We start from the raw sequence: 17,887 nt of genomic DNA on the forward strand, positions 1-17,887 counted from the left end.
GATGTTGAGTTATTGCTCACGTCGCCGCGCTCCCTCTCGCAACGCGTGGTAGTCGCATTAATTAATGCAAATACATGTAGCAGCCAAAATAGGGATGCCCGCTGCCTTGGTGTGCTACACGGGTTTAGTTCGTAAACCAGACGTTCAATCCAGGTCTCCGGTTCGACTTGATCTCCTGGCGCGACAGTGGGCCCCGCTGTCCACCCAACAGTACAAAATTGATTCACCACAGCCGATCAGCTGGTGGCATGCCGTGGATTAAAGTGGAAGAAGGTGCGGAGGCCAAAATACCTTCTTGCGGGGGTTTCAAGTGGAGACTCTTCCCCCAGCGGTGGCATGAGCAAGCAATTAGAGAGCTGCGCCTTTATGTTATACGTATATAAACTGATGGTGCCAACAGATGCAGGCAGTCGGCAGTAAATGTTAATGACATTTTTAAAGAGCTCTGAGCGATAAGAATTGGGGTGGCATCTCCGTTGGTTGCAAGGAGCGACGCACGCGGTGCTGCTTAGCGGTGATGTGCCTTCCGCTGTGTCCATTCCGCTCGCAAACAATAACGTCCCAAACTGCTTATCGATGTCAAATCTTTGTCATTGGTCTATAACAAGATTCACACCTGTGAATATAATAGTGGGAGAAATGACAGTGAACGGTATGGCGCAGTTCTTAAAATAATTATGAGGTAATAATATAAAGGACTGGACACATTATCGTCAATAACACTGTGTGTGCCTTAAAAGGGAAAAAAAGGTGATGTTTCGTTGAATGGCCCTTTTTTCTAGCACACGCGACAACAAAAACACCTGGCATTCGTCATCAACACTGTGGCTTTAAAAGGATAAAAATATATAATAGGTGACATTTTGGGTAATGGCCCTGATGTCATAGCATTATCAGAAACGTCTCCTATATTATATATATTTCCTATTATGGCCACAATGTTATTGGTGAATGTTTTGAGGTTCTATTTCATGTGTTAATTGAGCTGAGCACCACTGCCAACGCAGCATCACCTAAGAATGGCGTCATAATAGTTTTTTTTATTAATCTAAGGCCTCCTGATGTGTTGAGGTCATGGGGGGGGGGGGTCTGCATAATTTACAATTCGTCTGTGGTATAAATTCAAAGTCTGGTAATTTGATTTTGACAATTATTTAATTCTTGACATATGAATCAATACTACGGATAGCAAAACAAAATCAACGCACATATAATCCTTTTACCTTCACTGACCATCGGTGTTTTCTTCCACTTTTGTCCACTTTTCCCCTACTTATCGTGACCGTTAATAGGACATCACTGAGTCATCCACATCATCTCAAGATGCTATCAAACAGAGTATTGGTCTGGAAAGCGAATCATAGGCTGATAAGACAAAAAAACATATTTGTATGTAATTATATAGATGCTTGTCTGTTTCACCACACTGCCCAGTGCCGTTTGGCAATGGCTTGGGGAGGATAGGCGCATAGTACAGTACAACAATGGTATTTGCAGCATTGCTCGCTTCTGCCCACATTGTAGCCCCGTAGTAGCCTGTAACAACCTGTCCTATCCATGTGGTCACTACAGCCAAGTACACTCCAATACATTTATTTGGTGATGTTGCATTGGCAGTGGTGTACGAGCACAGTTTACAAAAAAATAAGATCAACATATTTGTCAACAACATTGTGGTCTTTAAAGGAAAAAGATCTCATTTTTTGGCACTGACCCTTGTTCATGGCATCCTTTTTCATGGCACAAGCAGAAGGGTCATTGCCAGAAACGTTTCCTATATATAAAAAAGTGGTATTCCTCTTCAGGCAATTTCTGGCCGACGTAAGTTTTAAAATCCTTTATATTGAGTTCGCTTGCTTGCTTGCGTGCTTGCTTGCTTGCTTACGACCGTGAAAAATTTTCGGTCGTTTTTTAACCCACTTCCCGTAATCCAATCGAGCTGACATTTTCCACACAGACTCATTGTGCGTGACAATTAATTTTCGTGAAAATTTTTTTCCAAAATTTTACACTGTTTAGGAAAAAAAAAACTTAATTACCAATTGCTTAATGCTGGCAGACAATCATCTGACCCATAGGTGGCAGCCATCTCAAGCCAGAGGACGAGAGGACTCTAGCCGCCACGCATATAAAGGATTTAAGAGTGAAAAACTTTGTCTTTACGGGTTAATTTTTATAACATTCACAGTTGAGCTGCGGGTGGGGAAAAAAAACATTGATTTATGGAAAGGCCATAGATAGAGCAGTGGTGGCACATGCCTGTAATCCAGCACTGGAGGGAAGGATTGGTGGATCACTCAGATATTGTTAAGCTTCCTTCCCGTGGGTGTCGGCCTTTCTTCAGTTATGTGCTATGGAGAAGACCCATTGCCCATAATGTCGCCTGTGATGTGTATATTTTCGTTAAGGCAGTCGTATTGACGAATGTTTGAGTTTTTTTTTTAAGTACAATCCAGGCTTTTGGCTTCCGAGGTCTGATAAGACCGGGCGCATTCCGGATGATTTGAGCAAAGGCCTGTCTTCATTACACAGTCAATAATCCTTCCAGACAGACACACAGGGCTTTGGATGTGAGAATGGTTTCCTTGGCTGCTTGCATTGGGTCATGCGTGTGGCCAATCAAGTGGTGTGTGTGTGTGTATGGCACAGATAGCGTCGTTTCTAGGTACATAGTGATTCAACAATTCAAATCGGCCCTGACACTCACGAGACGTGCATCGATTTGCGCGCGTGCGTACGAATTTATGATTTAATTTTACCCGAGTATGCATGTGAGAACCAATTATTATTAACGATATGCATGTGACGTTTAGGGTAATGAAGGGAATGGGATTGTACAAATCAAATAATAAACAATGGTAAGGCAATGGTGACAGTTAGACGGAAAAAATAAATGATTAATCCAATACCGACCCTAAATCATCACCAATAATAAAATCTCTGGGAACAGGGCTGTATTGTGAATCTTTTTAACAATGCATTGCAGTGCGGTTAAGTCCCGTCACATTTACTAACACAGCTGGAGATTCTGGTCTTGCTGCTGAAATGTGAAAAAAATGTAATGAAATGCATTTGGGTTGTGGTTTTATTTATTATTACCCAAAAAGACCGAGGCACACTGAGGAAATCTACTTCAAAGCGTTCACACTGGCCTGTGGCTCGAGCCCCGTGTCAATCGCGTATTCATTTGTGAGCCAGTGCCTCTATAAACGCCTTTGTGATGTGTACAGTGCTGTTAACGCTGCTGGCTTAGCTTGTCGTTTTGGAATCGCTTAATTTACTCACTTTAGCTAGAACTGCTCTATACCGCCATTAAACGCGTTACGAGGAAAAGTAAACAGTTTTGGGCACGTGTAAACTTCATTTTCTGTTTGTCAGTGTTCCCCGCCATATGTTTAACAGCGCCATTGTGTGCCTACCTTTTTACGATCGATAATCTGAAGGGCAAAATGACCTTTGTATTTTTTGTAAGTTCCTGCTCTGAGCAATAAGCCAAGTGCCGAGCGCCGGACAACCGATGCCCTTCACCGAGACGGCGTCCGTGTCTCCCAGCTGTGCGCGTAATGGCTCACCCCCAACCCCGGGGTGATTCGACGGCTCATCGCTATTCCAGGATCTTAATTCAAGAGCCGAATGGCTCACAGGGCTATACCAAATAAACTGAGACTGAAAACTGAATTCGATTCGACAAAGATTCATGAATTTTTTTTAAAAATGCTAAATTTTTATTGTTTATGTCGTATATATTGTGTCTTGATAGTTTTGTCGCATTCACTTTTGCTGTCGTAAAGGCATATTTGCATGTATTTTGCATGATTTGTATATGTAGTTGAATCTTTGGCATTCAGTTCAATGTTTATATCACGAGTGTAAGAGTAGGTTTTATTCAATAAAATAATGCATTTTAGACACGATACATTTTGGGATTATATAGCATCTAAATTCCACTTCATCTCAAGACGCTTTTCAGAAATAGGGGACATTTATTTTTTAGCGAGGTAATCGTGAGAGGAGTAAAGAGAAGGTCTTGATCCTAAACTTGAACATCAGTGATGGCTGGGAAAAGGGAATTCCAGATCTTTGAGGGCAGTAGAGGAGAATGAGTGACATCCCATTGAGTAAAAGTTAACTGTCGGCTTTGGCAGAAAGGTTTGTTTGCTGGAGCGAAGAGTGCATGGAGTGAGGGGAGTAGAGTAAGATGAGAGGGGAGATCTAGGCAGGGGCTAGTCCAGGCGTCGGCAACCAAAATTACAAGAAGAGGCATTTTTTTCGAATTCAGTAAAAACTCAATATTTCAAGAGCCGCAGTGCATGTGAATACGAGACGGTCGTCTTTCATAAATAACGTCACCAAGGAGCCCTTAAAGAGCCGAAAAGGCTGCTCCGGAGCCGGAGGTTTGCCGACCCCTGGGCTCATCCATGGAGAATTTTTAAGATGTTAAGTTCGATTTAGAAATTGACCCGGGACTGGATTGGGAGCCAGCGATGAGATTGCCTGCTTCAAATTCCGAGAATTAATCACCTCCTGCTGGAATAGGCAGTCAGATCCATCATCTTTCACCAATACAGAACTCCCTTCTCCAGTGGCGTGTGACCACGTGGTACGTTTGGTGAAAACTGTTTGAATTGACATAGTGTCTAAGGTGGAGCTGCAGCTAAGGATTGTGTACAGAAGAAGGGCATATTAATCGTGGGAAATCGTGAAACACCATTAAGGCAAAAACGCGTTAGTATGTTTATATTCGTTTGTCAGGTCATAGGAGCAAACACGACGGAGGAGATGATAAACTTAACAAGATAAGCATTCAAATTAATAAGAATCTTTATATATACACTTGAGGAATCTGATGAGCTATAAAGTTATTTTTCACAAATGTCCATCAGGTGTCACAGATGTCTAGCAGGACATCGGATGCTCGTGCATCTTTATATCCACGAATCTGGAATTATAGCAAAATATTCCCTTGTTGTGCTTACCTCGAGGGTCCTTTTAACAGCACAGAACGTTAACGAGTATATAATTTCCAGTTTTATTATTATCAATTATATTGCATCATATCTTTTTCAGATGATGCGCTATGCTTTGTCGAAAACAATAAGTGGACAATACATCTCCTCCGTATCTGTCTTTCCATATAAAAATATATAGCATTTTCCACATAACCCATCCGGCCCACGGCTTTCTGGGATTGTGTTACTTTCAGCAGCATAGATTATTCAGTCCAAGCAAACTCTGGACCTGTTTCCACTTACGGTGTCTCACCGGCAGTCAGGCCTGCTTGAATCAGTGCTGGTGAACTGCCTGATGTTATAGGCAAGGAATGTTCTGGTTTGTAGTTTTGGTAACGTATAAGAATGTAAATTTAGATTTAAAGCTTTCATGACTGCAGGGATTCATCTTCTTGGTTCTTTTGAGATTTTATTATTGGAAATATTCAGACTCTGTCTCCTCGACAGACCTGTTCTCCACCTGAGGACGGATACTTGCGTTGTGGCGGAAACGTCGTGAGAATTATTTTATTATGTTTTATTTTTATTATTTTATTATTTCCATTCTACGTCATTTTACTGAAAGAACCAAGAAGATATATAAGAATGTAGTTTTGCTGTACTAATTTGCACCATGTTTCCCCTTGATATATATAGCTATTACTCCCAATGGGTTCTTGCCTGGTAATTATAACTCAGGCTCATCTATCATTAAATATTATGATTGCTGTACTTATTTAATCCCAAGTCTCCCTTGAAAATAGACCTCCTACTCCAACGAGGCCCTACATATTAGAGGTGGAACGAGTCATCAATTGATAGTCATTCTGAAAGCGCACGAGACATCTGTTATTTTACGCATATGAATTGATGTTTATCCATTTGTATATATTGTGTTTAATGGGTGAACTTGACCTCTGCAGCCGCGAGTGGCTGCTATATCCACCACACTGTAAAGAAGGATATCGATTTCTGAATCGAATCACGATTGTGCATTGAGACGATTATGGAAATACCATGGGGGGGGGGGGTAGGTGGGATGAATCAGTACAACTTCGATCTTTATGGCAGTGTAATATTCTAACAAGGCAGCCACGCTGGGTGGCTTGGGACGCTTCTCCCATTACTCGTAGGATCTTCAATAAGTTGCTTTAGTTTGACTGTTGCAATCTTTGATATTGACACTGAATTGTAAGAACCCTAAACACACTTGCAGTGTTCCACAGGTCTTAAATGCACTGGTTGTGAAAGTGTTTCCCTCCTTTGAGTTATTAAACTGTTATCAGTCGAAGTAAAACTATTCACCTGCTGTTTGATGTCTCACTCGCCACTATTGAAGACATCGTAGATTTTCGTATAATTTGCTGTTGCGCAAATAGAGAATTTTGAAAACGTGTTTTTTTTGTACGTTCTGTGCTGACGCCTGTGAATGTCTTTATTTCACAACGAGAGATCAGAAGTTTTCATTTCATCGAAACCTCATCGTTTTTATACGTGTACACTGGAAGAAAGCGACATACATGTGACGTGACCTAACACATACAGTGTGTAACTTTGTCCCTGTGGCAGTAACTACAAACAGAGCGACTCTTTGCAATTATTGGTGATTTTTAAGTGTGCCACACAGCGCTTGACGGGCCAGGTGTGCGTGCGTACGTGTGCGTGCGGTGTCCATCACCAGGGGCGGCAAATTTCCGGCGCCAGCCAGCCAGCCCTGAGAGCCCCCCCGGAGCGCCTGCGAGCTGTCGAGGAGTCCAACCGCTCGCTCAAGGCCGAGGTCAAGAAGCTCAAGCAGGAGGTGCAGCGCTCCAAGCGCCTGGTCAGTCCTGGCAGCAGCAGCAGCTCGCACCATCACCCGCCTGCCCCTACCCCCCCCCCCCTCTCACGGCATTCATCACCCGTCAAGTATACAACGGAAACAATAACAGTTTAAATATATACAGCATCTGAAAACACATTACGTTTGGGTAGAAGGAGGCATCAGGGATGTTGAAGAGGGGGGGCGGTGGGCAGGGAAACATGGGAGAGAGTAGAGAGAGAGTGACACCGCGGCCTTGCGTGGGATGAAGCCACTGGGACTCGGCACCAAAAACCACGACAACAATAACAACAACGAGCCCGAGGGACAGCAGGGGCAGCCTGCGCAACGAGTCCCCACGGTACCTTTGAGGAGCCCTTCACCAAAAGTCTATTTCACAGGAGTGAGATGGAATGTGGCGTCGTAGAATCATGAGGGATGATGTTGGTGCGAGGGGGGGGCGGCTCTTAGCAGTGCATAGAACACGGCTGCTGATGATTATTAAAACAGTGCTCATTATTAAAACAGTGCTCATAATCACACAGCTTTATTTATAAACATTTAGTAATAGCTTTATAATGTAAATAGTGTCATCTTTTAAATGTTTCCTGACCACATGAAAATTTGTGCTTCTAAACAAGACTAACATTACCCCGAATTTTAGTTGTGTCATTCCTCAAATATATTTATCGCTTTTATAAGTAGATGTGCAAACATACGTACAGTGCCTAGTGTGTACAACTTCTTTTATATTCATAAAGCATTTAAATGCAACCACGTCCATGACACTGGACAGTAGCAATACGTGAGTGGCACTGAATTGCGGGGAAGGATGAGAGAATTTCTATGTGTAACAATAAGTACTTGTACAATATAGATGAGTTTAGTCATGTATATTCACCTCATTCTCCGTGTATACAGCGTGTGCATGCTCACTGCATATATGCCGATGAATAGCGAGCATTTTAGAACAAATCCTAGGGTGCATGACCTCATTAGAGTTATCGTGCCGTGTACAAGTGTGGGCATTGATTATGGGGCCCGGTTCTTTTATTTGTTCACGGACACAAAAAAAACACAACTGCATTATTCTCCCACACCCTCGGAACGCTTTCCCATGGGTCACAGCTCCATCTGTCCTGAGCAGTGATTACACAACTGCACAGCAGCAGCACTGCTATCGCTGCAGGCAACCCTTTTTGGCCCGTGTCTAAATCACCGATGGAGGGAGGTGGTCAGGTGGCCCAGGGATCACAGCTCTGGGCTGACATCCAGGGTTCGAAGCTGGGTTTGATCCACCTGTAATTAAGACGTATTCTCAAATGAAGTGAGTCCGCTGGTCTCAGCCTGGTCGCCAATGACTTGCTTAGTCCATTGCGTGTCAACAATGCGTCGGGCAACTCGCTGTCTCTCCCGCTGTCACGGTCTTGTGCCATCTCAGGGCTCTACCTACACACACAAAGCGCCTGTAGTTGCTGTATCCTTCTGCACTGTTTGGTTCCACTTCATCAGCTGTTGCCGTCGCCACCTTTTACCATTTACTGAGACCCCCATAAAGGCCCCCGTCCAACTGTGGGTCGACGTCTGCTGTGCCTTCTCTTCAACGCTATGCTTATGTATATATTTGTGGTTCAGTGAGTTCATGTGGCGTTGTTTAATGACCGATGTGATTCAATGCGTGATTGGTCCTTGTTTGATGTCACCAGTGGTTTCGCACAAAAACTCAATCACAGTAACTTCCGCCCCTGAGATTTAAACTATCATTTTGACTGTCGGTGCAACAAACATGTCTTCTCCTAAAAGCAAATAGATAAGAGAGGTAACTTGAAGGGATGTCAGAAATACTTCTGCATGATCTGTTTCCGCGGGCCATTCTCCAACCTACAGGATGATGCCCTGCTCTGCATGACTTCTGATAGTATAGATCATCTCATGATGTTTCGATGAAGGTTATTGGCATTGCTCTCTTGATGCAATTGCTTCTTGTCAGAGGGTTTACTGAGAGAGAGACCCAGGCATATACAGTAAGCCCTATTCGGACATTTACATCCGAACACTCGTACTGTGCGAATGTAAATCCTGGCCAAAGCGTCAAGTGCTTACTCCTCATTCGCTTCAAGAAATATTCTGAAGCAGATTAGTGCTGGATACAGCCACATTTGGCAATGTGATTTTATTTGATTCTTAATGTATTGATAGTTTAAGGTACAATTTTATTGAGGTACTGTGTGTTGTCTTAGTGTGGTCTGAGACTGTTTTTGCTGTTGTTTTACTACCTTTCCCAAGCTTGGGTAATTGATGATGCAATTTGAACTTATATGCCTTATTTATTTAAGGGGCATCAGGGTGGTTTAATGTTATATTCCTCGTCTGGTATGCAGGAGGTCGGGGGTTCGATCCTGACCCTGACAACTGTATATTTGGAGTTGGCATGTTTACCTTTCCTATGCTTTGCACTCCTATCATGTTTTTGTATTGTTTGTTGAAGTAATGTTCTGACCCGCCCCTACTGCACATCTGTAAAAAAAGAGCTTTATTGCTCCTCAGATTCCTCCAGTATAAATAAATATTCTGATTCAGCTTTGTGCCGAGCAGAACAGATGAGTTTGTGCTCGCAGAAGTAATGATAATAATTATTGGAGGACACACAGCATAAAGAGCTAAGCTACTCTGGACATTTATTGAGAACAGGCAGCAGTGGCCTTGACAAGATAATCACACGAGGATGGAAACACAATACAAGACATGTTGGGCTCATAAAGCATCTTGGCACACTGTCGTCTGCGTCTCGCGACGCCGCACGGAAACAGTCGGCATATTTCTTTCGTACGGAGAGAGAGACAGAGTCATCGACAGAGAAAGGAGGCAATAGGACAAGGCTGCCAACATGACGGGTAGACAGCGATAAAGGAAACATGGGAATGAATCTCACAGTGGGAAGAATGGCACCAGAGCGGAGAGAGTGGATGGTGCACAGCATGGATGCCACGAACATCCACATGGGATCCGCTAAATTAATGAAGGCACTGTGGTCACTTTGGTGCTGCAGGTGGCAATGTTTTTAGCCCGGCTCCTTTAATGAGCTCCTTTATTACCATGTTCTCTACATTGCCGACTTGTAGTGTTCAGTCGTACAAATAAAGCTCTGGCCTCTTTCATGGGAGGACCACTCCAAGTCATCTTTGTAGTTCAGTTAGCATTGATCGTGGAATCCAGGCAGTTTAAATATTTACAAAAGTATACAATATATTTTTTCGGCAGCCCTTTTGTCTCAAGCACGGGGAAGTGCTCATGTCCAGTGCACAGCCATGAGCCAGTTGTAGAAATGCCACATTTCCATGGAGTTTGGTGAGACTTTCTATGGGACAACATCTTTCAACCATTGGTACCTCCTTTGCCAGTAGCAAAATATGATAATTGGTTTTTTACCCTTTTAGTGCGCCTTTTGGCATCATCTGGTCCAACACCATGTGAGACTAGGCTCTAAGAAAAGCTGTCTCGGGTGTGGACCAATCAATTTCAAGGACAGTGCATACATTATCAGAGTTGTGTTTGTTGTTTACATTCCGACCGCAGGTATTGTGGTCAATGCAAACATGACTCCTTGTAAAAAAGGTGTCAGTTTTGTTGCCAGATAAAAGGGTAAAAAAACAATTATCACATTTTTGAACTTGCGTCGAGAGTCGTGTTCATTTTAATCACCCCAGAGCGACGAGGGGGGTCTGAGTAGACTTGCGACCAGGATTTGGAGACTCTCACCTGTCCGATTGCGTGCCCCTCACTCTGCCACTGTGCCAAATCGGCTGGTTAGACGCATGCCTACACGTACACCCGCCTTGTCAGTCCACTGCTGGATGAGGATCTCCCCCACAGCTGTTTGCGATCATGAGGTTTATTTTACCTTGCTTGGTCACGCTGGCCAAATACTGATTGGTAAAGGTGGGAAGAATTCAGCGCAGTGATGGATTTAGCTGCGCTGCCTTCTGCTGCTAACCATGTAGAGTCCCGCCTAAGCCCTATGACAACCTATTGTGTGTGTGGTAACCCATCAAAGCGCTGTATCCTCGCTCAGCTCCCTACCCAGCTTCCGAGATCTGGTGAGACAGCACACATTCCGGGTGATTTGTTCGTAGGCAGTAGTTAGGGCGAGCTCAAGTGCTGGCTGCGCATTGTGAGGTCCCATCCAACGCCGACTGCCATTGGAGATGTGCCACGTTTTATTCTCGGTCAAGGCAGCTACGACCATGGGCATTTGACCTCTAATCGCTTATCTGCAGTCTACATCCACATAGACATAAAGCGATCGGCCGGTAGAGCAGTCGTATTGTTGAGTCATTTGTGGCGGTGTCGTAAAGTGTGGGTAGGTAACTTTCATCATAGTCATCATCACTGCCACCGCCACCACCATACCCTTTTGATCAATATGGAAAAGTAAAATGACCTTTTGAAAGTGAGTGAGTTGAGCAGTAAATGCAGGACACACACCACTTCAATCACCATTGCAAAAGTTTATGTTTTGTGTGTGTGTGTGAGATGAGTGCTTTCATGTACAGAATGGCCTCTTTATCCTTGCATAACATCCGGTGTTGCTATATATAGATTTTAAGTTTAATTTATTTGGTATAGCCCTGTGAGCCATGCGGCTCTTGAGTCGGGTGCAACTGCAACAAACAATATATGAACAGAGAACATCTTAAAGCGACTACGCGCAAGAGAAACATCCTGGATAAACCAGCGAATACCTGCTATAAAGAGCTGGGGGTAGATTGGTGCAGCGGTTCGCGCACTGTTCTTCGAACTAGATGACCTGAGTTAGATTCCCGTCCACAGCTAGCATCAGCGGTGAGCGATATCTGAACCGGCCCTGTCCGCCCCACCACTTCACTGACCGTCACCGGTCAGAGGTGGTGAAGTTCGGCCTGGGGAGGTCTTCATCCAGCAGTGGGTTGACAAGGGGCTGCAAATGAGCCAAATAAAGATTTGTCTGCTTGTACTGCAGCTATGTATATGATATGTGATGCTGTGAGATTAATGGAGTGAATGTGCTTCGTTAGGTAACTTCCAATGTGGCTATACATAGCAGCACGCGGATCACGACTACAACGCTTACGTGCGAGCCTTGAAATATGATTGATAATTTGCGGAACTAATGGAATGAATATCACTGCCGCTCTGTTTTGGCACGAATTTCCTCTCGTCTCTGAGTGTTGTGTACTTCACATGTCTGTGCCGTTGAATTGCTTGCACGTGTCTGTGATCTTTCCCGAGTCTTTGTTCCAGTGCTCCTGTGCGGCTTTATTGCTCTATTTATATTGGCGGACGCTTTGATGTCTACGTGGGGTTTGTTGTCTATGCATCTGTGCTTCCGACTTGGTGTGTGCTTTGTGCGGTGATGCTTTGCTTCCCCTTTTAGTCTCTCGTCAGTCATATGTGCACCATCACGCATCTGTTAGGTACATTTTTGTTGTCCACTTACGCACCTTTTATTATTTCAATAAAATAAAGGTCTAGCATGAACACACTCGCTGTTTATAAAAACATTTATTTCAGCTCACCATATTTCCATCCTGTCTTAAATGGCAGATACCAAAGCAGATTAACAAATCTAAAAATGAAGCTTTCGGGATTTCAGGAATTAATATACTCCATTGGTTCTTTCGGTAAAGTCACGTAGGTAGAAATAAAATAAAATTTTAATAAATCACAAATAAAAAAAAAATTCAATAAATCACGACGTTTCGAACGCAACACAAGCGCTCATCATCAGGTGAAAATGGGGCAAAACACACAGCGAGGGAACACACAGAGGGAGTTAGCGTCTCCCATCTTCTTGCTGTATTTGCCTCCGTGCAGTTTGCCGTTCTCTGTGTGCTCTGTGTGTGATGTCCCTCTGTGTGTTCCCTCGCTATGTGTTTTGCCCCATTTTCACCTGATGATGAGCGCTTATTTAAATTGTATTTTTTTTGTGATTTATTTAAATTTAAGTTTATTTCTACATACGTGACTTTACCGAAAGAACCAATGACTACAGATTTACAAAGCAGGAGAGAGAGAAAATATTATTCTTAATCGACCTCCATCCTCATCTTTTTCATTCCGCTAAAATCCAAAAAGCATGTCTGCATGCTGAAACCGCATTTTATCCGCAAATGTGTTTAAATAAAAACGCAGTATCACCTGGGATATAGATGCGTTTGTGCCCGACTTGCAATCTAGATCGAAAACTCATTTCCTTAGTTCTGCCTTTTGTGTTTAATTGTTGTCCTTCTTCCGCACCTCCGATTAGCACGGTCGGCTACGTACGGTGCGAAAGAAGTTCAACATGCATACATGCAATCTTAAGCTGACGGTTTTAAAACCTCTTTCCGTCTCTCCACCGACATCATAGGTCCCCATGGAGGGAGTGAATTGACAGCAACCGAGGCCTCTGTCGAAGCTCCCAGTCAAGCTTCACTTGGTGGGAGGGTCACGCTTTCACCTCTGCCGCCCCCACTGTCTGGAATATCTTTCCCCTCAGCCATTTGTGCTGCTGAGCTTCTGCTCCTTGGCCAAATCCTGGGGTCAAACCCGTCCTCTTTAACTCTGCCTTTGACGGACTGTCGATTTCTTGCTTTAAATAAATAAAGCCTTCTATGAATGCAGTTGCGCTCACACGCTGTGTACATCCACACTGCATTGTATTCTTGTGGTGGGGTAAAATTCGCAAACCCCATTTGACCAGGAACCTGAATGCGACATTTAGAGAGGTTCAATACCTGCGCAAACCCCACTCTTGTGAAAGGATGACGCTCGGAAAGCCGTCGCATACAGTAACCTACGACCAAACCACTCTTAATGGGGCAGATCTCGTCAAGCTAAGTGGGATTTGTACCTGGCAAATACTTGAATGGCAAGCTGCTGGGAACACCATGTTGTTGGCAGCACTGTGCAACAAATTCCATTGTTGTATAGCATTGCTCTGCATCCACCTCCGTTGCTCACGACCATCATCAACGCATGCTGACCAGCGTGGCGGAGTGTAATCAGATAACCCCCATAACCCCCGCAGGTGTTGAGAAGCCCTCATTCAGCAGTGGATTGACAAAGGCCTCTGCATGAACACATGCGGAGGAGGCTGGCTACTATACGTAATCAGTCCACGGTTCTCCCACCCCTCCACCACCTGATCTTCTGCCAGGAGGGCGAGCTGAGCAAAAAGAGGAAGGAGGCCGAAGTTTTGGAACAGGACGTCAAGAAGCGGAAGCGCCGATGCCAAGACCTGGTGAGTAGCGCGTGAAGGAGGTGCAGCTTTCCTGCTGCCCGTTCATAACAGCGGCACAGGAACGCTACTTGACAATCTCTCACATGCCATTTTACCTTTGAGGAGATGGTTCGTGAGTTAATCTGTCAGACAGGAGAGGCTGAGTGAGTTAGCCTGTCAGAAGAGGCTGAGTGAGTTAGCCTTTCAGGACAGGGTGAGTGAGTTTGCCTGTCCGCAGAGAGTGAGTGAGTTAGCCTGTCAGGAGAGGGTCAGTGAGTTAATCTGTTATGAGAGGGAGAGTTAGCCTGTCAGGAGAGGGCGAGTGAGTTTAGGTGAGTGTGAGGAAGTTCAGGTGAGTGTGAATTAACCCGTCGGCTGAGTTTGGTCAGCTTACCAAGAGAATGCATGAACACACGTCGGCACTTTCACTGTGGTTTGGTCCCTGGTGACCGATTTGGAGTAGACTGGTAACGTGTGTGTACGTGCATTTATCTACTCATGCGTCCGTGTGTGTATTTGAATGTCGTGTGTACTTGCTGGGCAAATGAATGTCGGTGAGATTGATGATTTTTTTTCTTCTAAATTGACTTTGGCTAAGAAACTTGAAAAGTTACTTTCCCCAATATAAGCTGTCTAAGACATCTAGACGATCGTGCCGGAGCGACTGATGTGAATTCTAATAATCTTCTTGGTTCTTTCGGTAAAGTCACGTAGAAGGGAAATAATAAAATAATAAAAATAAAACATTCTAAAATAATTCTCACGACGTTTCAGCCACAACGCAAGCAGCCGTCCTCAGGCGAAGAACAGGTCTGTCGGAAAGACAGCGTCCGACAGACCTGTTCTTCACCTGAGGACGGCTGCTTGCGTTGTGGCCGAAACGTCGTGAGAATCGGAAAGACAGCGTCCGACAGACCTGTTCTTCACCTGAGGACGGCTGCTTGCGTTGTGGCCGAAATGTCGTGAGAATTATTTTATTGTTTTATTTTTATTATTTTATTATTTCTCTTCTACGTGACTTTACCGAAAGAACCAAGAAGAGGAATCCCTGCAGTCACGAAAGCTTTAAATCGGAATTCTAATAATGTTCGAGAGGGACTTAAAAGCAGTGATTTGGAACAAATATAATTGAGTTTATGAGCAGCGCATTTGAATTTGTGCAAGTGTAATTGATATGCAAAATGAAGCACGGTAAACTCAACTTCTTGGTTGGCCTCACCAATATTTAGGAAATCAGTTAAATAAGTGTGTTTGTTGGACCCAGAGTATTTGTGATAACATTAAATTGTTATGATCGGTAACACTATTCTATATGGACTCCTTAATAATTATAACCACTCTTCCGATTGTTGCATATAAACATGTACACAAACTGAACAACAAATGTTACATGACGGATATTTAATTGTTTTTATTACGACTCAACACGAGCCCAGTACAGAGCACGGGGGGGGAGGTGGGGAACAGAAACTGTGCGAGCAAAAACCCGAGATCGGCGGCGCCATGGCGTTACGAACACATGACGAATATTTAGCTTACACAGTGTGACGCTCTTGGAGGAGGAGTTGATGCCATGGATGAGTTCGATTTGCAGTGGTGGGAAATTGGCGATGATCGTCCTCGGAGATGGATCACTGATGTGAGCGTGTGTGCAGGTGCTGGATGGATTGGTAACCTGGGAGGTGATGATGGCTTTTCGAGGCCCTCATCTACCGGTGGATTGATCATTGCTGGTGGTGATGTTGGCTCAGACTGCAAAAAAAAACCATGACAACATTTCTGGCATCTTAGCGATGCAGCCCAGAGGAGAGGTTGCACAGCGTTTTATATTTCTGTGGCAGATTTTGACGAAATAAATTTGCACTGAAATGACACCTGGTGTGAAATGATTCTCTAACAGGTCACAGTGGGCATATTTAGTCCTACTTCATCAACGTCAAGGAGCCTATGGGTTCATTAAAAGTCCATCGGTGTGCGTCGCGTGATGGTGAGCTAGCCAGCCACGCCATGAGCTGCCTTTCCCTACAGTGGTGTTTATTTCTTCTTTAAAACTTCTCACTCTCTCCGTGACACCTTGCATTTCTCGATTTAAATTATTTTAAATTGCATTGTCCTTTTTCCCGGTTTATTTTGCTCCTGTTGGCTGCGTGAAGCGGATGTACCGTTCAGTAAAAGTACCTTCCCACACGTATTTGTTGTGAAAAGTGCATGGTCCTCTGTGGTCCCTGAAAGATACTCGAGTTTTCTGTCTACGCCTAGCATTTTACCGAGAGCTTTTGGTCCAGCCAGAGGCTTTGCTGGCGACTGGCAGAATGTGTTCCATTTTTGTAGTGACTGCTTCTATTAAGATGCCGGCAAATATTTCCCAATCCTATCCTATTCGCCATGCCATTTTGAAATTTTATTACACTATTAAGTGCAATTGTGATATCTTAATTACGTATTTTTATTTGTGCGGACAAACAAAGCACGGCTGCATTTATTTGGAAGCCGATGCTGTCTATCTGTATTTATTGACATTCATTCCCCTGAATGATATTGCTTGTGTTGTTTTTCTTGGAATTTTTTTAGACATGGAGCGATTGCATCGCCCGGAATGGCAAGTAGTGTTCTTCTTAAAGGTCACGTCAGTCGGTAAACTGGAATGAAAGATAAATGTTACAGGAATGGAAAGATATCTTAACGTATAGAAATTTGAGAACATTAGCATTGTCTTGAAGTCGCCTTGTGGGGCGTCTCCCTAAGCAAGGGCAACGTGTTGGAGGTCATTAAAACTCAAAATTGGTGTCGTCTTGCCACAGGCTGCTTAAAAAAAACGACAGGCACAACAAGCTATCGATTCATTGATGAAAATCAATCTTTTACGCTCTTAATACATGTGTCCAATCGGCGGGTGTTAAGCATCGATGTTTTATGACTCGTATGGGTTTGTCGTTGATCCCTGTGCTCATCTTTCTGTCTCAGTGTCATTTCAAGCGTGCGCCTCCGCACGCTTTGGGATTTTTTCAGTTATTGTTCCATTATATTTGTCAATGTCCATCTTCTTGATCCGTACGTCATCGCAGGTGATATACCGCCGATTGTTAACGTTGATCTACAGGTATTTTGCTTTTCATTATCGAGTTCGGTTATCCAAGAGCACTCTAACCTGCTGTCATCTGCTTTAATTTAATTCTGTTTAATCTCAGCCTGCCTTCAATAGCTGCCCGAGGTGTAAACACTCTGTCGCTACAACAGACGCGGTGCGAGATGTTAACTAACACGTTTGGTATACAGGAGGTTGTGGGTTCGATCCAGACAGACCCTGATGCCTGTTTATTTGGAGTTTGAATGTCCTCCCTGTGGTCATGTGGAGTTTTCTCCGGAACCTCTGGTTTTCCCCTTCACATTTAGAAACATGTTTTTAGAGTATTTGGCTGCTATAATTATCCACACGATAAACCACAGCTTTATAGCTCAGTGGGCCTTACCTGGTAAAATAAAACATGGTTTAGTTTAGACACATTTGATCGTTTGGCAAACTTGTTGGATGTGACTTTTGTGTTGTGCATATTTATCTTGAGACCAGCTTTTTTGCCTTCGTTATGTTCTTCAAACATATTCTGTAGTTACTTTCCATTGACTGTTATAATCACCATGTCATCAGCAAATCTGAGATTATTTAATATTCTTGGTTCTTTCGGTAAAGTCATGTAAATAGAAAATAAAAAATAATACAATAAAATAAAAATTAAAGCAAAAAACCCACGACGTTTCGATCGCAAACTCAGGCGGAGAGAAAAGAGGACAAGCCTCCAAATGCAACTGCTTATAAGGGTTTCCAAAGTGAGTGGGTGGGGGACGAGAGTTGGACGAGGAGAG

General features: G+C 43.7%; 1 protein-coding gene across 6 annotated transcripts in view; it reads left to right on the top strand.

The window, feature by feature from the left end:
- LOC133348545 (peripheral-type benzodiazepine receptor-associated protein 1-like) overlaps positions 1 to 17,887 on the top strand; it is a 151,751-nt gene that overhangs the window by 79,925 nt on the left and 53,939 nt on the right. For all 6 annotated transcript variants that reach the window (XM_061561419.1, XM_061561415.1, XM_061561418.1 and 3 more), the window contains 2 exons: positions 6,670 to 6,807; positions 13,964 to 14,047. In XM_061561419.1, coding sequence (XP_061417403.1) covers positions 6,670 to 6,807; positions 13,964 to 14,047 — 222 coding nt within the window. The remainder of the gene's footprint in view (positions 1 to 6,669; positions 6,808 to 13,963; positions 14,048 to 17,887) is intronic.

This window comes from Lethenteron reissneri, chromosome 27 (assembly GCF_015708825.2).
Source record: "Lethenteron reissneri isolate LAM-NWPU_2019-01 chromosome 27, ASM1570882v1, whole genome shotgun sequence".
NCBI lineage: Eukaryota > Metazoa > Chordata > Hyperoartia > Petromyzontiformes > Petromyzontidae > Lethenteron > Lethenteron reissneri.